General features: G+C 45.3%; 1 protein-coding gene across 1 annotated transcript in view; it reads right to left on the bottom strand.

Moving 5' to 3' along the window:
* LOC110522865 (NMDA receptor synaptonuclear signaling and neuronal migration factor) overlaps nt 1–26,907 on the bottom strand; it is a 61,450-nt gene that overhangs the window by 7,957 nt on the left and 26,586 nt on the right. Inside the window, exons 7-14 of the mRNA XM_090234324.1 lie at nt 12,529–12,581; nt 11,772–11,861; nt 7,539–7,666; nt 6,251–6,334; nt 6,088–6,121; nt 3,557–3,627; nt 3,200–3,279; nt 2,858–2,960 (exon numbers count right to left, since the gene is read on the bottom strand). Of these exons, the coding sequence (XP_090090450.1) occupies nt 2,858–2,960; nt 3,200–3,279; nt 3,557–3,627; nt 6,088–6,121; nt 6,251–6,334; nt 7,539–7,666; nt 11,772–11,861; nt 12,529–12,581 (643 nt within the window). The remainder of the gene's footprint in view (nt 1–2,857; nt 2,961–3,199; nt 3,280–3,556; nt 3,628–6,087; nt 6,122–6,250; nt 6,335–7,538; nt 7,667–11,771; nt 11,862–12,528; nt 12,582–26,907) is intronic.

Below are 26,907 nucleotides of genomic sequence, written 5' to 3'. Positions count from 1 at the left end.
AACCATGACCTTACTGTAACTCTGAAAGGTAGAGAGAAGGAGAGAAGAGGAGGAGTGGAGAGGAGGAGTCGAAAGGAGGAGTCGAGAGGAGGAGTGGAGAGGAGGAGAGGAGGAGTGGAGATGAGGAGCGAAGAGGAGGAGTAGAGAGGAGGAGAGGAGAGGAAGAGTGGAAAGGAGGAGTGGAGAGGAGGAGTGGAGAGGAGGAGAGGAGGAGTGGAGAGGAGGAGTGGAGAGGAGGAGTGGAGAGGAGGAAAGGAGGAGTAGAGAGGAGGAGTGGAGTGGAGAGGAGGAGTGGAGATGAGGAGAGAAGAGGAGGAGTGGAGAGGAGGAGTGGAGAGGAGGAAAGGAGGAGTAGAGAGGAGGAGAGGAGAGGAGGAGTGGAAAGGAGGAGTAGAGAGGAGGAGTGGAGAGGAGGAGTGGAGAGGAGGAAAGGAGGAGTGGAGAGGAGGAGTGGAGAGGAGGAAAGGAGGAGTAGAGAGGAGGAGTGGAGTGGAAAGGAGGAGTGGAGATGAGGAGAGAAGAGGAGGAGTGGAGAAGAGGAGGAGAGGAGGAGAGGAGGAGTGGAGAGGAGGAGTGGAGAGGAGGAGAGGAGGAGAGGAGTGGAAATGAGGAGAGAAGAGGAGGAGTGGAGAGGAGGAGAGGAGAGGAGGAGTGGAAAGGAGGAGTGGAGAGGAGGAGAGGAGGAGTGGAAATGAGGAGAGAAGAGGAGGAGAGGAGAGGAGGAGAGGAGGAGTGGAGAGGAGGAGAGGAGGAGTGGAAATAAGGAGAGAAGAGGAGGAGTGGAGAGGAGGAGTGGAGAGGAGGAGAGGAGGAGAGGAGGAGAGGAGAGGAGGAGTGGAGAGGAGGAAAGGAGGAGTGGAGAGGAGGAGTGGAGAGGAGTGGACATTTGTCCTGCATCTGTCTCACACACACGCATGCACAAGCAAACGCTCAGCTATGCAGGCAGGCAGCCAGGCAGAGACACTCACTCACTCACTCACTCACTCTACATACTCCTCCTATGCACAAATAAATGCTCAAACCTTCAGACAGACACTGAAGCAGAAACCAAGGTCACATATACATACGGTCTTTACCCTCATCATACATAAGATGTACACGCTCACTTTCATAACCTGTGACATCAAATGTCTGTTTCCGTGGTCTCTAGATCCACAGTCAGACAAATAATGAGAGAGGAGACAGCCAAGAGGACGGCAGAGCAGAGCCTGGGGACCAGAGGGTTGTGAGGGTTGTTAATAGTGCTTAAGCAGACAGCTATCTTGGCCTCTGCATTTTACTGTACTGTATACTCCCCTTAACAGCTTCACAACAGAGATGCCAGAGAGCCCTAACAACGCCAAGCACTTTAGCAGAGAGTGTGTCTATGTGTGTGTAAACACTCTGTTTATGTGTGTGTGTGTGTATGTATGTATGTATGTATGTATGTATGTATGTATGTATGTGTGTGTGTGTGTGTGTGTGTGTGTGTGTGTGTGTGTGTGTGTGTGTGTGTGTGTGTGTGTGTGTGTGTGTGTGTGTGTGTGTGTGTGTGTGTGTGGCTTTAAGTGGAGAATGATGTAGCAACCTCTCCCCTGTCACAGTCACTTGGTCCATGTGCCTCTCTGCTAAATCCAGAAACATGACTCAGGATGAAATAATGGGCTCTTACCCATAAGAGGGAGAGAAGTAGAGAGAGGAGGGAGAGAAGTAGAGAGAGAGGAAGGAGAGAAGTAGAGAGAGAGGAAGGAGAGAAGTAGAGAGAGAGGAAGGAGAGAAGTAGAGAGAGGAAGGAGAGAAGTAGAGAGAGAGGAAGGAGAGAAGTAGAGAGAGGAAGGAGAGAAGTAAGAGAGAGAGGAAGGAGAGAAGTAGAGAGAGAGGAGGGAGAGAAGTAGAGAGAGAGGAAGGAGAGAAGTAGAGAGAGAGGAAGGAGAGAAGTAGAGAGAGAGGAGGGAGAGAAGTAGAGAGAGAGGAGGGAGAGAAGTAGAGAGAGAGGAAGGAGAGAAGTAGAGAGAGAGGAGGGAGAGAAGTAGAGAGAGAGGAGGGAGAGAAGTAGAGAGAGAGGAAGGAGAGAAGTAGAGAGAGAGGAGGGAGAGAAGTAGAGAGAGAGGAGGGAGAGAAGTAGAGAGAGAGGAAGGAGAGAAGTAGAGAGAGAGGAAGGAGAGAAGTAGAGAGAGAGGAAGGAGAGAAGTAGAGAGAGAGGAAGGAGAGAAGTAGAGAGAGAGGAAGGAGATAATAAGAGAGAGAAGAGGGAGAGAAGTAGAGAGAGAAGAAGGAGAGAAGTAGAGAAAGGAGGGAGAGAAGTAGAGAGAGAGGAAGGAGCGAAGTAGAGAGAGAGGAGGGAGAGAAGTAGAGAGAGAGGAGGGAGAGAAGTAGAGAGAGAGGAAGGAGAGAAGTAGAGAGAGAGAGGAGGGAGAAACGTGGAGAGAGAGGAGGGAGAGAAGTAGAGAGAGAAGAGGGAGAGAAGTAGAGAGAGGAGGGAGAGAAGTAGAGAGAGAGGAGGGAGAAACGTGGAGAGAGAGGAAGGAGAAAGAAAGACAGCGATTCTCAACTCTCTCCATATATAAGCAAGGCACCATATTGAGTCACATAAAGTAAGGAGTGTGTGTGTGTGTGTGTGTGTGTGTGTGTGTGTGTGTGTGTGTGTGTGTGTGTCATTGAAATCCAAACGGAAAATATTTACACAAGAAGCATCCTAATATCACACAGTCAACTCTGTCATTCAGTAAGTTCACCATTCTGCCACTCTCACTGTTAAACATCACACAGTGTTCAACACAACGCTCTTTATGTCATCATTTGATCTGATCAGTCAACACCAATTTTTCTACAGTGATCTGGTGTGTGTGTGTTTTAACATGTGAGAGATGTAGTGTACCTTCTCTCCATTGGGGTTTCCTAGGACATAGCAGCCCATAATGTGGATGAGGTTGGGTTCAGGGTTCACTTTGCTCATAAACCGACTCAGCCTCCTCCAGAACCTGTTGTAGCAGGACGACATGGTTCACAACAATACTGCTACTCTAACAGTACCAACACAGAGACAGGAACTGTGTTCGCATCCCAAATGGTACCCTATTCCCTATGCAGTGCACTACTTTTTGCCAGGGCCCATAGGGCCATAAGGCTTTGGTCAAAAGTAGTGTCGTGTGCCATTTGGGACACACCCAGGTATAAGGACTATGGCTGCTGTATGAAGAGTAAGACTGATGACACTCACTGACTCATGTCCTCCTCTTTCTCCACCTTGGCGAATGTGGCCACTTTATTCTTCAACAGGTACAGATGCCCTGGACCTCCCTAAGAACCCCACAGAGATGTAGCTTTTCAAGTTCCCAGCCAAGATTAAAACCAACACCACTACTTGGCACTCACATAACATAGCAGGATCCCATTGAGAGAAAAAACACAATTATCCCCTCGACCTCCAGAGTTATGGCACTAATTGAGGTGTAATCTATCTTTCTACTGGGAATTACAGAATTCAGCATAAAACACATTTTATTTTGTTATTTTATAAAACATTGTCATCTGTCTCTTCCCCTTTCTTTCTCTCTCTACTTTCTCCCTGTATCACCTGACAGAAGATGAGCATCCTCCAGATTCTGCTGCCTCTCCTGTAGGCTGTTAGCTTCTTGTCAATCTCCTCTGTGAAGAGAGAGAAACAGAGAGGGGTTAGAGAGAGAGAAAGAGAGAGAAAAAGAGAGGGGTTAGAGAGAGAGAAAGAGAGAGGGGTTAGAGAGAGAGAAAGAGAGAGGGGTTAGAGAGAGAGAAACAGAGAGGGGTTAGAGAGAGAGAGAAACAGAGAGGGGTTAGAGAGAGAGAAAGAAAGAGGGGTTAGAGAGAGAGAAAGAGAGAGAAAAATAGAGGGGTTAGAGAGAGAGAAACAGAGGGAAAAATAGAGGGGTTAGAGAGAGAGAAAGAGAGAGAAAAATAGAGGGGTTAGAGAGAGAGAAACAGAGAGGAGTTAGAGAGAGAGAAACAGAGAGGAGTTAGACAGAGAGAAACAGAGAGGGGTTAGAGAGAAACAGAGAGGGGTTAGAGATAGAGAGAGAGGGGTTAGAGAGAGAGAAAGAGAGAGGGGTTAGAGAGAGAGAAAAAGAGAGGGGTTAGAGAGAGAGAAAGAGAGAGGGGTTAGAGAGAGAGAGAAACAGAGAGGGGTTAGAGAGAGAGAAACAGAGAGGGGTTAGAGAGAGAGAAACAGAGAGAAACAGAGAGGGGTTAGAGAGAGAGAGAAACAGAGAGGGGTTAGAGAGAGAGAAAGAGAGAGGGGTTAGAGAGAGAGAAAGAGAGAGGGGTTAGAGAGAGAGAAACAGAGAGGGGTTAGAGAGAGAGAGAAACAGAGAGGGGTTAGAGAGAGAGAAAGAAAGAGAGGTTAGAGAGAGAGAAAGAGAGAGAAAAATAGAGGGGTTAGAGAGAGAGAAACAGAGGGAAAAATAGAGGGGTTAGAAAGAGAGAGAAAACGAGAGGGGTTAGAGAGAGAGAAAGAGAGAGGGGTTAGAGAGAGAGAAAGAGAGAGGGGTTAGAGAGAGAGAAACAGAGAGGGGTTAGAGAGAGAGAAAGAAAGAGGGGTTAGAGAGAGAGAAAGAGAGAGAAAAATAGAGGGGTTAGAGAGAGAGAAACAGAGGGAAAAATAGAGGGGTTAGAGAGAGAGAAAGAGAGAGAAAAATAGAGGGGTTAGAGAGAGAGAAACAGAGAGGAGTTAGAGAGAGAGAAACAGAGAGGAGTTAGACAGAGAGAAACAGAGAGGGGTTAGAGAGAAACAGAGAGGGGTTAGAGATAGAGAGAGAGGGGTTAGAGAGAGAGAAAGAGAGAGGGGCTAGAGAGAGAGAAAAAGAGAGGGGTTAGAGAGAGAGAAAAAGAGAGGGGTTAGAGAGAGAGAAAGAGAGAGGGGTTAGAGAGAGAGAAACAGATAGGGGTTAGAGAGAGAGAAACAGAGAGGGGTTAGAGAGAGAGAAACAGAGAGAAACAGAGAGGGGTTAGAGAGAGAGAAACAGAGAGGGGTTAGAGAGAGAAAGATAGAGGGGTTAGAGAGAGAAAACAGAAAGGGGTTAGAGAGAGAGAAAGAGAGAGGGGTTAGAGAGAGAAACAGAGAGAAACAGAGAGGGGTTAGAGAGAGAGAGAAGCAGAGAGGGGTTAGAGAGAGAGAAAGATAGAGGGGTTAAAGAGAGAGAAACAGAAAGTGGTTAGAGAGAGAGAAAGAGAGTGTTAGAGAGAGAGAAACAGAGAGGGGTTAGAGAGAGAAAAACAGAGAGGAGTTAGAGAGAGAGAGAAACAGAGAGGGGTTAGAGAGAGAGAAACAGAGAGGGGTTAGAGAGAGAGAAACAGGGGTTAGAGAGAGAGAAACAGAGATAAAAAGACAGGGGTTAGAGAGAGAGAAACAGAGAGGGGTTAGAGAGAAAGAAAGAGAGAGGGGTTAGAGAGAGAGAAACAGAGAGGGGTTAGAGAGAGAGAAAGAGAGAAAAGAGAGGGGTTAGGGAGAGAGAAAGAGAGAGGGATTAGAGAGAGAGAAACAGAGAGGGGTTAGAGAGAGAGAAAGAGAGAGAAAAAGAGAGGGGTTAGAGAGAGAGAGAAAGGGAGAGGGGTTAGAGCTAGAGAAAGAGAGAGGGGTTAGAGAGAGAGAAAAAAAGATAGGGGTTAGAGAGGAAGAAAGAGAGAGAAAATCATAATTTTCACTGCATAATGTGTCTTACTCCACAAACATGGTCCTGCGTCCCAAATGGCACACTACTCCTGAGTGGCCCAGCAATCTAAGTTAATGCATCTCAGTTGTAGAGGCGTCACTACAGACCCTGGTTTGATTCCAGACTCTTTCACAACTGACCATGATTGGGAGTCCCATAGGGCGGCGCACAATTGGCCCAGGGTCGTCCTGGGTTAGGTTTTGGCCAGGGTAGGTCGTCATTGTAAATAAGAATATGTTCTTAACTGACTTGCCAAGTTAAATAAAGGTTCAATAAAATAAAAAGATAAAATAGTGTGCTACTTTTGATCAGGGCCTATAGGACTGGTTAAAAGTAGTGCGCTATATAGGGAATATAGTGCCATTTGGGATGAAGATTTTAACAGAACTAACAAACAAAGTCATATAAAGGGCAGTTTACCCACCGAGGATATCATCAAACGTAGCATGTTCATGGTCCTGGAGACAGAGATTATAAAGTCAATATCCTTCACTGAATATTATACACGATAACTGATTTATCACCTGTGCATACAGACACATAGAGAACAGGGTGACGGTGTGTGTGTGAGAGAGAAAGTCACTCACATAGAGGATGGGGATGATTGAGGGGTCATCCCTGCGGATGATGGTGGGAACGTACTCTGCCTTGGGGACTTTGGAGGAGATCAGCTGAGAGTGAGAGATGGAGAAAGAAGAGAGAAGAAGAGAAAGAGGTGACTCTGCTGTGTTCTGTCTGTCAACCAGTGCCTGTAGGGACCTGAACATTCATTATTCACACTAGTCTGTCTGTGTAGCCAAGATGCATTGTACACTGAGTGTATAAACATTAGGAACACCTTCCTAATATTAAGTTGCACCCCATTTTGGCCTCAGAACAGCCTCAATTCATCAGGGCATGGACTCTACAAGGTGTCAAAAGCCTTCCACAGGGATGCTGGCCCATGTTGACTCCAATGCTTTCCACAGTTGTGTCAAGTTGGCTGGATGTTCTCTGGGTGGTGGACCATTCTTGATACACACAGGAAACTGTTGAACGTGAAAAACTCAGCAGCATTGCAGTTCTTGACACACTCAAACCGGTGCGCCTGACACCTACTACCATACCTTGTTCAAAGGCACTTAAATATTTTGTCTTGACCATTCATCCTCTGAATGGCACACACACAATCCATGTCTCAATTGTCTCAAGGCTTAAAACTCCTTGAACCTGTCTCCTACCCTTCATCTCTACTGATTGAAGTGGATTTAACAAGTGACATCAATGATCATAGATTTCACCTTGATTCACCTGGTCAGTCTATGTCATGAAAAGAGCAGATGTTCCCAATATTTTGTACACTCAGCGTATGTACTGGTATCAAACAAGATTCCACTTGAATTCAATTCCATTTTATTTCAATCAGTTAAGGATCAAAGAATATAAGGTATTTTGAGTACATTTGAGTACTACTTGGCACTCACATAACATAGCAGGATCCCATTGAGAGAAAAAGACAATTATCCCCTCGACCTCCAGAGTTATGTCACTAATTGAGGTGTAATCTATCTTTCCACTGGGAATTACAGAATTCAGCATAAAACACATTTTATTTTGTTCTTTCATAATCATTGTCATCTCTCTCTCTTCCCCTTTCTTTCTCTCTCTACTTTCTCCCTGTATCACCTGACAGAAGATGAGCATCCTCCAGATTCTGCTGCCTCTCCTGTAGGCTGTTAGCTTCTTGTCAATCTCCTATTTTTATTCATATCTTAAAGAATCATGACAGCCGTGACATTCCAACACAGTAAACATGCTCACATGCAGCCAGTCCTCTTTGGGTAAACCTGGGAACTTTGGGAAAGTTAGAAGAATTGTTCAACCCTAGTTCCTCACCATAATTTTAGGTGGGATGAAGTCATCTCCCTCACAGGCCAGTCTCTCCATCTCCCTCTCCTCCTCCCAGTCTAGGTCCTCACGCTCCCCCTCATCCAGAGTCCCACATGAGGCTGGCAGGTCCCCACCTATCCCCCAACAAAGAGAGCAGGCACACCGTTAGAGAGAGAGCAGGGGAGGAGACGGGAGAAAGATTGGATGAGAAGAGGGGAGACATGGAGTAAGAGAGGGGGGAGGTAGAGGAGGAGAAGAGATGGACAGAGAGAAAGCAAGCAATGGAATAATAGAGAAAGAATGAGAAAGGCAGATGGAGGGAGAGAGAGTGGCAGGGAGAGAGAAAGGCAGATGGAGGGAGAGAGAGTGGCAGGGAGAGAGAAAGGCAGATGGAGGGGGAGAGAGAGAGTGGCAGGGAGAGAGAAAGGCAGATGGAGGGAGAGAGAGTGGCAGGGAGAGAGAAATGCAGGTGGAGGGGGAGAGAGAGAGTGGCAGGGAGAGAGAAAGGCAGATGGAGGGAGAGAGAGAGAGTGGCAGGGAGAGAGAAAGGCAGATGGAGGGAGAGAGAGTGGCAGGGAGAGAGAAAGGCAGATGGAGGGGGAGAGAGAGAGTGGCAGGGAGAGAGAAAGGCAGATGGAGGGAGAGAGAGAGAGTGGCAGGGAGAGAGAAAGGCAGATGGAGGAGAGAGAGTGGCAGGGAGAGAGAAAGGCAGATGGAGGGAGAGAGAGTGGCAGGGAGAGAGAAAGGCAGATGGAGGGGGAGAGAGAGAGTGGCAGGGAGAGAGAAAGGCAGATGGAGGGAGAGAGAGAGAGTGGCAGGGAGAGAGAAAGGCAGATGGAGGGAGAGAGAGTGGCAGGGAGAGAGAAAGGCAGATGGAGGGAGAGAGAGTGGCAGGGAGAGAGAAAGGCAGATGGAGGGGTAGAGAGAGAGTGGCAGGGAGAGAGAAAGGCAGATGGAGGGAGAGAGAGAGAGAGTGGCAGGGAGAGAGAAAGGCAGATGGAGGGAGAGAGAGAGAGAGTGGCAGGGAGAGAGAAAGATGGTAGTAGAAAGTGACAGTGGGGGACAAAGAACGACAGAGGTGAAGTGACAGAGGATAACACCCATCCAGAGGAATAGGTGGAAGTAGAAAAAAATAAAGGAAAATAGTCTAGTCAAAGAGGAAAGCAGAGGTAAAAAAGAGAATGGGAAAGGTGACAGGGTAGATCAACAGCTTGTGCCAATCATTAGGAAAAAAACACTGGGCTGTCAGAGAAGAAGAACGTTTCAAGACACACATATACCTGGTGCCATTTCAATGTCATAAACAGTAACCTCTATCATTAGACTGTGAGAGACGCAGAGGCACAAAGGTGATGGAAAAACAGAAACAAACACACAAACATTGAAAAACATTCAAGAGACTACAGAGAAAAAGACATGCAGACATATAAAACATACAGTGCATATACACACACACTCCCAGACTGGCGCTTCACACACTCCCAGACCGGTGCTTCACACACTCCCAGACGCGCTTCACACACTCCCAGACTGGCGCTTCACACACTCCCAGACCGGCGCTTCACACACTCCCAGACCGGCGCTTCACACACTCCCAGACCGGCGCTTCACACACTCCCAGACCGGCGCTTCACACACTCCCAGACTGGCGCTTCACACACTACCAGACCATTTGAGACAAATACTCACAGAGAAAGAGAGAGAGCATCACAAATTTGGAGACATACCCACGGTCAGAAGGAGACAGACAGACAGGGTCAGAGTCAACAGCAGGGACAGCCGATTAGTGTGCGTGTGTATTTTACCATAAATGCTTCAGCATACTTGTACTTGTGTGTGAGTGTATAAGTGTGTTTGTCTGTGTGTGTGCCTGTATGTGAGTGTGTGTGTGTATCAGTGGGGGCTGGTGGGAGGAGCTAAAGGAGGATGGGCTCATGGTCATGGCTAGGGATGCAAACTGCTGAGAGTCCAAAAAGGTGACACTTATTTGTTGTTGCACTGAAACATGCAATAAATCCCTGCTAGGAGGAAATGCAGGTTTTAACTAATTAAACAACAAAGAATATGATCTACATGATCAGTCTGTGTGCAAAATAAAAAGTGGTTCATGTCAACCTAAAAAAAATACAATTTAAGAAAGCAATCCAATGTTAATTTTTGCCTAGACTTTACTACACTCAAATCTTGAGAAAACCCTGACTAATATTACAGTTAGCCATGACAGCATTTATAATAGAACGCTTGTTACCATGACAGCCTTTATAATAGAACGCTTGTTACCATGACAGCCTTTATAATAGAACGCTTGTTACCATGACAGCCTTTATAATAGAATGCGTGTTACCATGACAGCCTTTATAATAGAACACTTGTTACCATGACAGCCTTTATAATAGAACGCTTGTTACCATGACAGCCTTTATAATAGAACACTTGTTACCATGACAGCCTTTATAATAGAATGCTTATTACCATGACAGCATTTATAATAGAATGCTTGTTACCATGACAGTGTTTATAATAGAATGCTTGTTACCATGACAGTGTTTATAATAGAATGCTTGTTACCATGACAGCCTTTATAATAGAACGCTTGTTACCATGACATCCTTTATAATATAATTCTTGTTACCATGACAGCCTTTATAGTAGAACACTTGTTACCATGACAGCCTTTATAATAGAACGCTTGTTACCATGACAGCCTTTATAATAGAACGCTTGTTACCATGACAGCCTTTATAATAGAACACTTGTTAAAATGACAGCCTTTATAGTAGACCGCCTGTTACCATGACAGCCTTTATAATAGAACGCTTGTTACCATGACATCCTTATAATAGAACACTTGTTAAAATGACAGCCTTTATAGTAGAACGCTTGTTACCATGACAGCCTTTATAATAGAACGCTTGTTACCATGACAGCCTTTATAATAGAACACTTGTTACCATGACAGCCTTTATAATAGAACACTTGTTACCATGACAGCCTTCATAATAGAACACTTCTTAAAATGAGAGCCTTTTTAATAAAACTATTGTTACCATGACAGCCTTTATAATAGAATGCTTGTTACCATGACAGCCTTTATAATAGAACGCTTGTTACCATGACATCCTTTATAATAGAACACTTGTTAAAATGACAGCCTTTATAGTAGAACGCTTGTTACCATGACAGCCTTTATAATAGAACGCTTGTTACCATGACAGCCTTTATAATAGAACACTTGTTACCATGACAGCCTTTATAATAGAACACTTGTTACCATGACAGCCTTCATAATAGAACACTTCTTAAAATGAGAGCCTTTTTAATAAAACTATTGTTACCATGACAGCCTTTATAATAGAATGCTTGTTACCATGACAGCCTTTATAATAGAACACTTGTTACCATGACGGCCTTCATAATAGAACGATTGTTAAAATGACAGCCTTTATAATAGAACACTTGTTACCATGACAGCGTTTATAATAGAACACTTGTTACCATGACAGCATTTATAATAGAACACTTGTTACCATGACAGCATTTATAATAGAACACTTGTTACCATGACAGCATTTATAATAGAACACTTGTTACCATGACAGCATTTATAATAGAATGCTTGTGACCACACACATAAATATTGCACATAAATAAAAACATCTGTAAGTAGAAATAGAATTAAACAAACAGGCATTCTATTTTTGCTCTATTATAGTGGCCACTATGGTAGACATCGATCAAGTGCACAAGGCTACATGTGTGCAAAAATAACATTCAATGAGTAAAAAAATGACAATCCCCCTCACTCATACATACGTGTTACTGTCAAGTTCAACACAACAAAAGCAATATCTTTGGGCTACACAGCACATTATTACATTGTACACTTTATGCATGTGGACATCTGGTCTACAATGTGCCAGCAGAGCATGATACCCGTTGGCATAATGGATCTCTTTCAGGCAGAGAGTACACCTGGCATACCCCTTTAATCCACTGTATTGAAAAAGTGGACTTTTCAAAAATTTCTCATTAGATCTACATGAATCACATAGGTCACCTATTTTGGATTCAAAACGGCCGAAAGGTGACTAGTTTGCATCCCTGAATGGCTGGAATGGAATAAATGGTACAGAGTTAAACGTGGTAAGTGTGTGTAGTAATGTTTGTGCCTGTTTGTGTGTGTCTTAGTGAGTGTCTATTAGTGAGTGTCTATTAATGTGTGTGACTGTATTGACTCACTGTCTCTGGTGTCATGTGAAGAGTCATTCTTGACAGGGGTGGGGTCACTCCAGGAGCGGTTGAAACTCTTCGCTCTACGCTCGGCAAATGCTAGTGAATGTGGGGAGAGAAAGTCACACACCCATGCACCATACACACACCTTGAACACACACACCCTGAACACACACACCATGAACAGACACACCCTGAACAGACACACCCTGAACACATACACCCTTAACACACACACACCCTGAACACACACACCCTGAACACCCAACACACGGTTCATTGTACACACACACAAGCATGTACGCACACCTATGCTCACACGCACACGTATGCTCACGCGCACACACGTGCACACACGTGCACACACACACACACACACACACACACACACACACACACACACACACACACACACACACACAGGTACCATCCCTGGGTGGATGAGTTTAGTTAGGTGTTACAAACGCAGCCTCACCAATGAGAGACTGGGGAGATATTTCATTCGTTAGCTTATCGATTAGCATATCCAGCATTGATTATGCCTCAACACCAGCAATAACACACACACTGTAGGTTCATCAAACGTGTGCCAACACACACACACTCATCGGTGCACAACGGCATGCCACACACCAATATACATAGAGATAGCGCACATCACACACAGGGCCATGCATAAACACAAAGACAACAAGACACAAAACCACTGATGGGGGGGAGGACATGTTGGGAGAACTCACAGCCCACAGTAACACTGTGACTCACTCTGTGCCTTCATTCTCCTGCTGCCCACCATTCTAAGATGCTTCCGGAAGTTCCTGTGGGCAGATTGGGCATGAGGAGATGGAGATGGGGAGAGAGGTAGGAGGAGGTGGAGGAGGAGGGGGGGGGGAGGAGGAGGAGAAGGAGGAGGAGGAGGAGGAGGAGGAAAAGAAGGGGAAAATCATTTAGAGGAGGTGAGTGAGTTAATAAGGGAAAGAGAGTGTATGTGTCCCAAATGGCACCCTACATGGTGAACTTCTTTTGACCAGAGCACTGTGGAAAGAGGTGCAGTATATATGTAGGGAATAGGGTGCCATTTGTGACGTACACAATAATAAAAAGTGTGACAGAGACGTGCACAAAAACATTTTAAATTAAAGATTTAAGAAATTATTTCAGAATTTAGGTCTGTCAGATGAGTGTTTTAAGTAACATTGGACCATTCCACTGCTGCTACATAACTGTATATATCTACCTGCTGCTACATAACTGTATATATCTACCTGCTGCTACATAACGTATATATCTACCTGCTGCTACATAACGTATATATCTACCTGCTGCTACATAACTGTATATATCTACCTGCTGCTACATAACGTATATATCTACCTGCTGCTAAATAACGTATATATCTACCTGCTGCTACATAACGTATATATCTACCTGCTGCTACATAACTGTATATATCTACCTGCTGCTACATAACGTATATATGTACCTGCTGCTACATAACGTATATATCTACCTGCTGCTACATAACGTATATATCTACCTGCTGCTACATAACGTATATATGTACCTGCTGCTACATAACGTATATATCTACCTGCTGCTACATAACGTATATATGTACCTGCTGCTACATAACGTATATATCTACCTGCTGCTACATAACTGTATATATCTACCTGCTGCTACATAACTGTATATATCTACCTGCTGCTACATAACGTATATATCTACCTGCTGCTACATAACGTATATATCTACCTGCTGCTCCGTAACGTATATATCTACCTGCTGCTACATAACGTATATATCTACCTGCTGCTACATAACGTATATATCTACCTGCTGCTACATAACGTATATATCTACCTGCTGCTACATAACTGTATATATCTACCTGCTGCTACATAACCGTATATATCTACCTGCTGCTCCGTAACGTATATATCTACCTGCTGCTACATAACTGTATATATCTACCTGCTGCTACATAACGTATATATCTACCTGCTGCTACATAACGTATATATGTACCTGCTGCTACATAACTGTATATATCTACCTGCTGCTACATAACTGTATATATCTACCTGCTGCTACATAACCGTATATATGTACCTGCTGCTACATAACTGTATATATCTACCTGCTGCTACATAACGTATATATCTACCTGCTGCTACATAACCGTATATATGTACCTGCTGCTACATAACTGTATATATCTACCTGCTGCTACATAACCGTATATATGTACCTGCTGCTACATAACTGTATATATCTACCTGCTGCTACATAACGTATATATCTACCTGCTGCTCCATAACGTATATATCTACCTGCTGCTACATAACTGTATATATCTACCTGCTGCTACATAACTGTTTATATCTACCTGCTGCTACATAACGTATATATCTACCTGCTGCTACATAACTGTATATATCTACCTGCTGCTACATAACGTATATATATCTACCTGCTGCTACATAACGTATATATCTACCTGCTGCTACATAACGTATATATCTACCTGCTGTTCCGTAACGTATATATCTACCTGCTGCTACATAACCGTATATATGTACCTGCTGCTACATAACCGTATATATCTACCTGCTGCTACATAACTGTATATATCTACCTGCTGCTCTGTAACGTATATATCTACCTGCTGCTACATAACGTATATATCTACCTAATGCTACATAACGTATATATCTACCTGCTGCTACATAACTGTATATATCTACCTGCTGCTCCGTAACGTATATATCTACCTGCTGCTACATAACCGTATATATCTACCTGCTGCTACATTACATATATATCTACCTGCTGCTACATAACATATATATCTACCTGCTGCTACATAACCGTATATATCTACCTCCTGCTACATTACATATATATCTACCTGCTGCTACATAACGTATATATCTACCTGCTGCTACATAACTGTATATATCTACCTGCTGCTACATAACTGTATATATCTACCTGCTGCTACATAACCGTATATATGTACCTGCTGCTACATAACTGTATATATCTACCTGCTGCTCCGTAACGTATATATCTACCTGCTGCTACATAACGTATATATCTACCTGCTGCTACATAACTGTATATATCTACCTGCTGCTACATTACATATATATCTACCTGCTGCTACATAACCGTATATATGTACCTGCTGCTACATTACATATATATCTACCTGCTGCTACATAACCGTATATATGTACCTGCTGCTACATAACGTATATATCTACCTGCTGCTACATTACATATATATCTACCTGCTGCTACATAACCGTATATATGTACCTGCTGCTACATAACTGTATATATCTACCTGCTGCTACATTACATATATATCTACCTGCTGCTACATAACCGTATATATGTACCTGCTGCTACATAACGTATATATCTACCTGCTGCTACATTACATATATATCTACCTGCTGCTACATAACATATATATCTATCTGCTGCTACATTACATATATATCTACCTGCTGCTACATTACATATATATCTACCTGCTGCTACATAACTGTATATATCTACCTGCTGCTACATTACATATATATCTACCTGCTGCTACATAACCGTATATATGTACCTGCTGCTACATAACGTATATATCTACCTGCTGCTACATTACATATATATCTACCTGCTGCTACATAACATATATATCTACCTGCTGCTACATAACTGTATATATGTACCTGCTGCTACATAACTGTATATATCTACCTGCTGCTCCGTAACGTATGTATCTACCTGCTGCTACATTACATATATATCTACCTGCTGCTACATAACTGTATATATCTACCTGCTGCTACATAACGTATATATCTACCTGCTGCTACATTACATATATATCTACCTGCTGCTACATAACTGTATATATGTACCTGCTGCTACATAACTGTATATATCTACCTGCTGCTCCGTAACGTATATATCTACCTGCTGCTACATTACATATATATCTACCTGCTGCTACATTACATATATATCTACCTGCTGCTACATAACTGTATATATCTACCTGCTGTTCCGTAACGTATATATCTACCTGCTGCTCCGTAACGTATATATCTACCTGCTGCTACATAACATATATATCTACCTGCTGCTACATAACCGTATATATGTACCTGCTGCTCCGTAACGTATATATGTACCTGCTGCTACATAACGTATATATGTACCTGCTGCTACATAACGTATATATCTACCTGCTGCTCCGTAACATATATATCTACCTGCTGCTACATAACGTATATATCTACCTGCTGCTACATAACGTATATATGTACCTGCTGCTACATAACCGTATATATCTACCTGCTGCTACATAACGTATATATCTACCTGCTGCTACATAACGTATATATCTACCTGCTGCTACATAACGTATATATCTACCTGCTGCTACATAACGTATATATCTACCTGCTGCTACATAACGTATATATGTACCTGCTGCTACATAACGTATAAATCTACCTGCTGCTACATAACGTATATATCTACCTGCTGCTACATAACGTATATATGTACCTGCTGCTACATAACCGTATATATCTACCTGCTGCTACATAACGTATATATCTACCTGCTGCTACATAACCGTATATATCTACCTGCTGCTACATAACCGTATATATCTACCTGCTGCTACATAACGTATATATCTACCTGCTGCTACATAACTGTATATATCTACCTGCTGCTACATAACGTATATATGTACCTGCTGCTACATAACCGTATATATGTACCTGCTGCTACATAACGTATATATCTACCTGCTGCTACATAACGTATATATGTACCTGCTGCTACATAACGTATATATCTACCTGCTGCTACATAACCGTATATATGTACCTGCTGCTACATAACCTTATATATGTACCTGCTGCTACATAACGTATATATCTACCTGCTGCTCCGTAACGTATATATGTACCTGCTGCTACATAACCGTATATATGTACCTGCTGCTACATAACCTTATATATGTACCTGCTGCTACATAACGTATATATCTACCTGCTGCTACATAACGTATATATGTACCTGCTGCTACATAACGTATATATCTACCTGCTGCTACATAACCGTATATATGTACCTGCTGCTACATAACCTTATATATGTACCTGCTGCTACATAACGTATATATCTACCTGCTGCTCCGTAACGTATATATCTACCTGCTGCTCCGTAACGTATATATCTACCTGCTGCTACATAACGTATATATCTACCTGCTGCTACATAACGTATATATCTACCTGCTGCTACATAACCGTATATATCTACCTGCTGCTACATAACTGTACATATGTACCTGCTGCTATATAACCTTATATATGTACCTGCTGCTACATAACGTATATATCTACCTGCTGCTCCGTAACGTATATATCTACCTGCTGCTCCGTAACGTATATATCTACCTGCTGCTACATAACGTATATATCTACCTGCTGCTACATAACCGTATATATGTACCTGCTGCTACATAACCGTATATATGTACCTGCTGCTACATAACGTATATATCTACCTGCTGCTACATAACTGTATATATCTACCTGCTGCTCCGTAACGTATATATGTACCTGCTGCTCCGTAACGTATATATCTACCTGCTGCTACATAACGTATATATCTACCTGCTGCTACATAACGTATATATCTACCTGCTGCTACATAACCGTATATATGTACCTGCTGCTACATAACGTATATATCTACCTGCTGCTACATAACGTATATATCTACCTGCTGCTACATAACCGTATATATGTACCTGCTGCTACATAACGTATATATCTACCTGCTGCTCCGTAACGTATATATCTACCTGCTGCTACATAACGTATATATGTACCTGCTGCTACATAACGTATATATCTACCTGCTGCTTCGTAACGTATATATCTACCTGCTGCTACATAACGTATATATCTACCTGCTGCTACATAACTGTATATATCTACCTGCTGCTACATAACGTATATATCTACCTGCTGCTACATAAAGTATATATCTACCTGCTGCTACATAACCGTATATATGTACCTGCTGCTACATAACCTTATATATGTACCTGCTGCTACATAACCGTATTTATGTACCTGTTGCTACATAACCGTATATATGTACCTGCTGCTACATGTAACACTACTGCCCTTTGTCAGATGTTTCTGATTAGAGATGTTTGAACCAGTAGCCTAGATCAGTGGTTTCCAAACATTTTATAGTCCCGTACAAACATTCAACCTCCAGCTGCGTACCCCCTCTAGCACCAGGGTCAGCGCACTCTCAAATGGTGTTTTTTGCCATCATTGTAAGCCTGCCACACACACACACACACACACACACACACACACACACACACACACACACACACACACACACACGCACACACACACACAATTAATTTTCAAAGGAAGTATTTATTGATGGACTTGTTCCCTCAATTAAAAGTGTTATTATTTCTCCTTCTTTCACTCTCTGTCCCTCACATTTTTCATTTATCCCTGTTGCCCATTTGTCCTGTTTCTGCTCCTTTCTGCTCCTATTCTCTCTGTGAGTTTTTGTTACAACCCTGCTCATGGCAAGTGACAAAGAGCTCTTATAGGACCAGGGCACAAATAATAATATAATAATAATCAATAATTTTGCTCTTTATTTAGCCATCTTGCATATAAAACCTTATTTGTTCATCGAAAATTATGAATAACTCACCACAGGTTAATGAGAAGAGTGTGCTTGAAAGGATGCTCATTACTCTGCAATGTTCGGTTGTATTGGAGAGAGTCTCAGTCTAAAATAATTTTCCACACACAGTCTGTGCCTGTATTTTGAGTTTTCATGCTAGTGAGGGCTGAGAATCCACTCTCACATTAGGTACGTGGTTGCAAAGGGCATCAGTGTCTTAACAGCGCAATTTGCCAAGGCAGGATAATCTGAGCGCAGCCTAATACAGAAATCTGGAAGTGGCTTCTGATTAAATTCAATTTTCACAGAACCGCTTGTTGAAATTTCGATGAGGCTCTCTTGTTCAGATATCGGTAAGTGGACTGGAGGCAGGGCATGAAAGAGATAACGAATCCAGTTGTTTGTGTCATGCGCTCCGGGAAAGTACCTGCGTAATTGCGCACCCAACTCACTCAGGTGCTTCAATATATCACATTTGACATTGACTGTAAGCTTGAGTTCATTTGCACACAAGAAATCATAGAATGATGGAATGATGGACATACCTGTGTGTTGTCCTTGTTAATGCAGACAGAGAAGAACTCCAACGTCTTAATCATAGCCTCAATTATGTCCCACACATTGAATATAGTTGCAAAGAGTCCCTGTAATCCTAGACTCAGATAATTCAGGCGAGAAAAAACATCACCCAGGCCAATCGTGTTAGAAACTCATCATCATGCAAACGGTCAGACAAGGGAAAATGATGGTCAGTAAAGAAAACTTGAAGCCCGTCTCTAATTCAAAAAAACGTGTCAATACTTTGCCCCTTGATAACCAGCGCACTTCTGTATGTTGTTAAAGCGTTACATGGTCGCTGCCCATATCATTGCATAGTACAGAAAATACACGAGAATTCAGGGGCCTTGCTTTAACAAAGTTAAGCATTTTCACTGTAGTGTCCATAACGTCTTTCAAGCTGTCAGGCATTCCCTAGTCAGCAAGAGCCTCTCGTGGATGCTGCAGTGTACCCAAGTGGCTTCAGGAGCAACTGCTTGCACGCCCGTTACCACTCCACTATGTATACCTGTCATGGCTTTTGTGCCATCAGTACAGATACCAACACATTTTCACCACCGAAGTCCATTTGATGTCACAAAGCTGTCCAGTACTTTAAAAATATCCTCTCCTGTTGTCCTGGTTTCCAGTGGTTTGCAGAAGAGGATGTCTTCCTTAGTTGACCCCCCATAAATGTAACGCATAGAATTCATTGGCTTGTATGCGAAGCAGTAATTGTTTCAAAACATCTCCTGCCATGTCACTGATGTATAGTTTTTGTTGGCCTTTTCCTCAACATTGTCCCAGCCATATCCGCGGCAGCAGGAAGAATTAAGTCCTCCACAATAGTATGGGGCTTGCCTGTCCTAGACACTCGGTAACTCACCATATAAGTGTGACGACTTCCGCCGAAGTTGGCTCCCCTGCCTGTTCGGGCGGTGCTCGGCGGTAGTCGTCACCGTCCTACTAGCCGCTACCGATCCCTTTTTCGTTTGTCTGTTGGTTTTGTCTTATTAGTTTCACCTGTGTATATTTTAGTTTAATTAGCTTCCCTATATGTAGTAGTTTGTCCCGCCCTTGTTTTGTGCGGGATTGTTTTTTGTTACTCTGTTGGATGTGGTTTTCATGTGTGTATTCTCCGGACTGTTTGGTCCTGTGTTTGGGCTGGTCTGTTCTCTGCGCCCTGTATGTTGGCGTGACCGTTTTTTGTCCGGAGAATAAATCACGATACGACGTGCAGGACTTTGCCCTGGATTTCAGGACCTTGGCCGCAGGAGCAGGGTGGAACGACAGGGCCCTGATAGATCATTTCCGATGCAGTCTCAGGGAGGACGTCCGCAGGGAGCTAGCATGTCGGGACACCACCCTCACACTGGATGAACTCATTGACTTGGCTATCCATCCAGACCAGGTTTCCACCGTGCGCATTCCCTCTGAATATGCCGATTTGGCTATCGCCTTCAGTAAAAAGAGGGCGACCCAATTACCACCCCATCGTCGAGAGGACTGCGCGATAAACCTGGAGAACGCTGCACTTCCTAGGAGTCACATGTATTCATTGTCACAGGAGGAGACAGTAGCGATGGAAACATATGTTGCTGAATCGCTGGGACAGGAGTACATTCGGCCCTCCGCATCACCCGTCTCCTCAAGCTTCTTTTTTGTGAAGAAGAAGGATGGAGGTCTGCGTCCGTGCATTGATTATAGAGGTCTAAATTCCATCCCAGTGGGGTTTAGTTACCCACTACCTCTCATCTCTACAGCGGTGGAATCATTTCACGGGGCACGCTTCTTCACAAAACTGGACATGAGGAGTGCGTATAATCTGGTGCATATCCGGGGAGGAGACGAGTGGAAAACCGCATTTAGTACTACATCTGGTCATTATGAGTACCGCGTCATGCCATATGGGTTGAAGAATGCTCCAGCCGTCTTCCAATCCTTCGTAGATGAGATTCTCCGAGACCTGCTCGGGCAGGGAGTGGTAGTGTACATCGATGACATCTTGATCTATTCTGCCACACGTGCGGCGCATGTGTCTCTGGTGCGTAAAGTACTTGGGCGACTGCTGGAGCATGACCTGTATTGCAAGGTGGAGAAATGTGAGTTTTTCAAACAGGCAGTTTCCTTCCTGGGTTATCGTATTTTCACCTCCGGGGTGGTGATGGAGGATGACCGCGTTACAGCCATGCATAATTGGCCGACTCCGACCACGGTGAAAGAAGTGCTGCGGTTTTTAGGGTTTGCCAATTACTACCGGAGGTTTATCCGGGGTTTTGGTCAGGTGACTGCTCCCATCACCTCACTGCTGAAGGGAGGACCGGTGCGCTTGCGTTGGTCAGCAGAGGCGGGCAGAGCTTTCAGTCGTTTGAAGGAGCTGTTCACCAATGCGCCTATGTTGGCACATCCGGACCCCTCTGTAGCGTTCATAGTGGAGGTGGACGCGTCCGAGGCGGGGGTCGGGGCCGTGCTGTCCCAGCGCTCGGGCGTGCCACCCAAGCTCCGCCCTTGTGCCTTCTTTTCGAGAAAGCTCGGTCCAGCGGAGCGAAACTATGATGTGGGGGACCGGGAGTTGTTAGCTGTAGTCAAGGCTCTGAAGGTGTGGAGACATTGGCTTGAGGGGGCGAAACACCCTTTTCTCATCTGGACTGACCATCGTAATCTCGAGTATATCCGGGCAGCGAGGAGACTAATCCACGTCAAGCTAGATGGGCCATTTTTTCACCAGGTTTCGGTTTACCATCTTATACCGGCCAGGCTCCCAAAACACCAAAGCCGACGCGCTGTCCCGCCTCTATGATACCGAGGAGCGGTCCGTTGAGCCAACTCCCATCATTCCACCTTCATGTCTCGTGGCACCGTTGGTATGGGAGGTGGACGCGGAGATAGAGAGGGCCTCACGGTTAGAGCCGGCCCCCCCTAACTGTCCAGCGGGGACTCAGTACGTGCCGAGGGGGGTCCGGGATAAGCTGATCCGGTGGGCTCATACTCTCCCCTCCTCGGGTCATCCTGGCATCGAGAGGACAGTGCGGAGTATTAGAGGGAGATACTGATGGCCCATGCTGGCTAAGGACGTGAGATTCTCCTCCTGCTCAGTGTGCGCTCAGAGCAAGGCTCCTCGGCACTTGCCTAGAGGGAAGTTACAACCCCTCCCCGTTCCACAACGGCCGTGGACACACTTATCGGTGGACTTTCTTACCGACCTTCCCCCATCCCAGGGAAGTACTACGATCCTGGTCGTTGTGGATCGGTTTTCTAAGTCCTGTCGTCTCATCCCGTTGCCCGGTCTCCCTACGGCCCTGCAGACTGCAGAGGCCTTGTTTACCCATGTCTTCCGGCACTATGGGGTGCCTGAGGACATCGTTTCTGATCGGGGTCCCCAATTCACGTCCAGAGTGTGGAGGGTGTTTATGGAGAGACTGGGGGTCTCGGTCAGCTTAACCTCAGGTTTTCACCCCGAGAGTAATGGGCAGGTGGAGCGCGTAAACCAGGATGTGGACAGGTTTCTGCGGTCCTATTGCCGGGACCGGCCTGGTGAGTGGGCACGGTATGTTCCTTGGGCTGAACTCGCTCAGAACTCCCTACGCCACTCCTCAACTAACTTGTCCCCTTTTGAGTGTGTGTTAGGCTACCAGCCGGTCCTGGCCCCATGGCATCAGAGCCAGACCGAGGCTCCTGCGGTTGAGGAATGGGTACAGCGCTCCAAGGACACCTGGAAAGCCATCCAGGACTCGCTAAGGTTAGCGGGAGAACGGCAGAAGAGGAGCGCTGACCAGCACCGCAGTGAGGTCCCCGTGTTTGCACCGGGGGACAGGGTCTGGCTCTCGACCCAAAACCTGCCCCTCCGCCTGCCCTGTCGGAAGCTGGGGCCGCAGTGTGTGGGGCCGTTCAAAGTCCTGAGGAGAATAATGTGTTACAGGTTACAACTTCCTATGTATTATCGTATTAACCCCTCGTTTCATGTGTCTCTCCTCAGGCCGGTGGTGGCTGGTCCCCTGCAAGAAGGTGAGGTGCCTAAGGTCCCTCTGCCCCCCCTGGACATCGAGGGGTCCCCGGCGTACACGGTTCGTGGCATTCTGGATTCGAGACGCCGGGTGGGGGGCCTACAGTACCTTGTGGACTGGGAGGGGTACGGTCCTGAGGAGAGATGCTGGGTTCCGGTGGGGGACATTTTGGACCCTTCTCTCCTGAGAGATTTCCACCGCCTCCACCCGGATCGCCCGGCGTCTCGTCCTCCGGGTCATCCTCGAGGCCGGTGGCGGCGCGCTGCGGGAGCCGCGCGTCAGGGGAGGGGATACTGTCACGACTTCCGCCGAAGTTGGCTCCCCTGCCTGTTCGGGCGGTGCTCAGCGGTCGTCGTCACCGTCCTACTAGCCGCTACCGATCCCTTTTTCGTTTGTCTGTTAGTTTTGTCTTATTAGTTTCACCTGTGTGTATTTTAGTTTAATTAGCTTCCCTATATGTAGTAGTTTGTCCCGCCCTTGTTTTGTGCGGGATTGTTTTTTGTTACTCTGTTGGATGTGGTTTTCATGTGTGTATTCTCTGGACTGTTTGGTCCTGTGTTTGGGCTGGTCTGTTCTATGTATGTTGGCGTGACCGTTTTTTTGCCGGAGAATAAATCAAGATATACTGAACCCTGCTCTCTGCGCCTGATTCCAACCCACCACTCCTAGTATCCCGTGACAATAAGACGCTTCTAGCCCCTTCTTATTAATGGTATCTGTTGCTTTTATACGTCTTACTACTCAAAAGTCATCTTAATTCTCGCTCAAAAAACTTGTGGCTTATTTTTCAAATTGTCATGTTTTGTTTCAAAATGTCTGCGCAAGAGTGAAGGTTTCATTGAGTTGTGAGAAAGCACTACTCCCAAGATAAGTGAACCCCAAATCAATGTAGTTCTCATCATATTTGCGGCTTTTCGATGGTCCAACGTCCCTGTCTGTTATTCGGTGCTTTCCCTGGGTAAGGGGGCAGTAGCTCTTCGGCTGCATCAGATTCACAACTGTCAGTGTCCATGCTAGTTGGGCAAACAACAAATGTAGAATTACTGATGCTAGCATTGGATGTGTTTGTGGAAGCAGAACAACGTGCGTTGTCGACAGGTGCAGGTGTAGTACTGCTGGTAGTAGCAGTACTACCAGTAGAGCTGGTATGTGTCTCTATGGAGGCGGGCCTCACTAAATGGACTGTTTGAAAATGTGAAGAAAAAATGTTGTAAAAAAAAAAAAGGACATGAATCACATTTTTATTTGGCGTACCCCCGACGCGTACCCCAGTTTGGGGAATAGCTAGCCTAGATCAAAGAGAAAAATACAGAAGCCTTCTTCATGGACCAGCTTAAAGCGTTTACGCCTCTTCATAGCTTTGAGTGACATTTCACTAACAACCAATATCATTGTGTGCTCTGTCTGTTTCCCCCTCTTAACTGCCTACCTACCGTTCCTTATTCATGCCATTCATTCTGTATAATAGCTCATTTCTAATATATAAACATTTCCTCTCCTCCCTTCATCTCTTCAGAATGCCTTGTGATTGTTCACCAGGACAACAACATGTCTAATGAAGACAGGGTCAAACATAGCTACTGCGTATGGGTGGAGAATTGTGAGACATGAGGATGACAGGGAGAGAGAGAGAGATATAGAGAGAGAAAGAGAGAGAGAGAGAGAGAGAGAGAGAGAGAGAGAGAGAGAGAGCGGGATCAGACTAGTTTTATATTGTGATTAAAACAGTGCTTTTTCAAACATTCCCTAACCCCTCAACCTAAAAAAGAGCAAGCCTCATCACTATCGTTGCGTGACGGATGGTGTGAGTGTGAGCTGATAGAATGGAGAACAGAGACCAGCTCTCCTCTCCTCTTTTTCTCTGCATGCCCATAGAAGAGACATGCAGCAGGTCGTTGGCTAATGAGAGGATGAAAGAGAAGGAGAAAACACCCCTCCGCCCACTCAGCCAGCTGGGGATGAGTCACCGGCTCTCCTCCCTCTGTCCTCTATCTACCTCTGTCCTCTCTCTACCTCTGTCCTCTATCTACCTCTCTCCTCTCTCCTCTCTCTACCTCTCTCCTCTCTCTACCTCTGTCCTCTCTCTACCTCTGTCCTCTCTCTACCTCTGTCCTCTTTCTACATCTCTTCTCTCTCTACCTCTGTCCTCTCTCTGCCTCTGTCCTCTTTCTACCTCTCTCCTCTCTCTACCTCTGTCCTCTCTCTACCTCTGTCCTCTCTCTACCTCTGTCCTCTTTCTACCTCTCTCTACCTCTGTCCTCTCTCTACCTCTGTCCTCTCTCTACCTCTGTCCTCTCTCTACTTCTGTCCTCTTTCTACCTCGCTCCTCTCTCTACCTCTGTCCTCTCTCTACCTCTCTCCTCTCTCTACCTCTGTCCTCTCTCTACCTCTCTCCTCTCTCTACCTCTGTCCTCTTTCTACCTCTCTCCTCTCTCTACCTCTCCTCTCTCCACCTCTGTCCTCTCTCTACCTCTCTCCTCTCTCTACCTCTGTCCTCTCTCTACCTCTGTCCTCTCTCTACCTCTGTCCTCTTTCTACCTCTCTCCTCTCTCTACCTCTGTCCTCTCTCTACCTCTGTCCTCTCTCTACTTATGTCCTCTTTCTACCTCTCTCCTCTCTCTACCTCTGTCCTCTCTCTACCTCTCTCCTCTCTCTACCTCTGTCCTCTCTCTACCTCTCTCCTCTCTCTACCTCTGTCCTCTCTCTACCTCTCTCCTCTCTCTACCTCTGTCCTCTCTCTACCTCTGTCCTCTTTCTACCTCTCTCCTCTCTCTACCTCTGTCCTCTCTCTACCTCTGTCCTCTCTCTACCTCTGTCCTCTCTCTACCTCTGTCCTCTCTCTACTTATGTCCTCTTTCTACCTCTCTCCTCTCTCTACCTCTGTCCTCTCTCTACCTCTCTCCTCTCTCTACCTCTGTCCTCTTTCTACCTCTCTCCTCTCTCTACTTCTCCTCTCTCTACCTCTGTCCTCTCTCTACCTCTCTCCTCTCTCTACCTCTGTCCTCTCTCTACCTCTCTCCTCTCCCTTCATCTATCTCTCTATGCTGCTCACGCGCTGAGGGCCGATCCGATGCTCCTCCGGCGCTATCTATCCTTTTCACTCTCATTCTCTCTCCCTCTGTGTATATTCTGATTGGGAGTCTTGTGTGCTGAAGGCTGCTCCAATGCACCCTGGTCCTCCCTCTCTTTTCCCATCTCTCCACTCTCCTCTTCCCGCCTCACGTTCCCTCAATCTCCCTATCTCGTATCCTCCCTCTCTTCCCCATCTCCTCTCTGCTCCTAATCCCTCTCTCTCTACCGCTCCTCCTCTCTCTCTTTCTCTCCACCTCTTCATGTCAAGACAGAGGGGATGGGGGTGTGTTGCTCCTCCATTAATTAGCTTCGTGCCACAGTGACCTTTTACTGCAGCAGCCTGGCATTGTGGGAAAACATCTGTCCGTTCATCCGTCTGCCCATCTGACTGACTCTGCCAGGGTAATGGGTTCACACCCAAAGTCACCTGTCCAGTTAGCCTGGTTTGCATTGCTAACTATGCCTCATAAACAGTAGCCAAGCTCATCGTGAGTTTTTAGCTACGTTAGCGCTGAGCTAGCCAGGTTCCATACTATTGTACAATCTCACCAGAGGAGGTTGGTGTGAGGAGCTATAGGAGGATGGGCTCATTGTAATGGCTGGAATGGAATAAATGAGAGATATGTTTCATTGTCACATACACTGGATAGGTGCAGTGAAATGTGTTCAACGCCCCTGGAGCAAATTAGGGTTAAGCTTTTACTGCAGTGGGCTAAATCAGGGTCACACAGAGGTAGTCCTAAACAAATCTACTTTGAAAAAAATATATACATACATG

Source organism: Oncorhynchus mykiss, chromosome 5 (assembly GCF_057628025.1).
Source record: "Oncorhynchus mykiss isolate SJ-2025 chromosome 5, ASM5762802v1, whole genome shotgun sequence".
NCBI lineage: Eukaryota > Metazoa > Chordata > Actinopteri > Salmoniformes > Salmonidae > Oncorhynchus > Oncorhynchus mykiss.
Note: the sequence above shows the minus strand (reverse complement) of the source record. Positions and strands in the feature narration are given on the sequence as shown.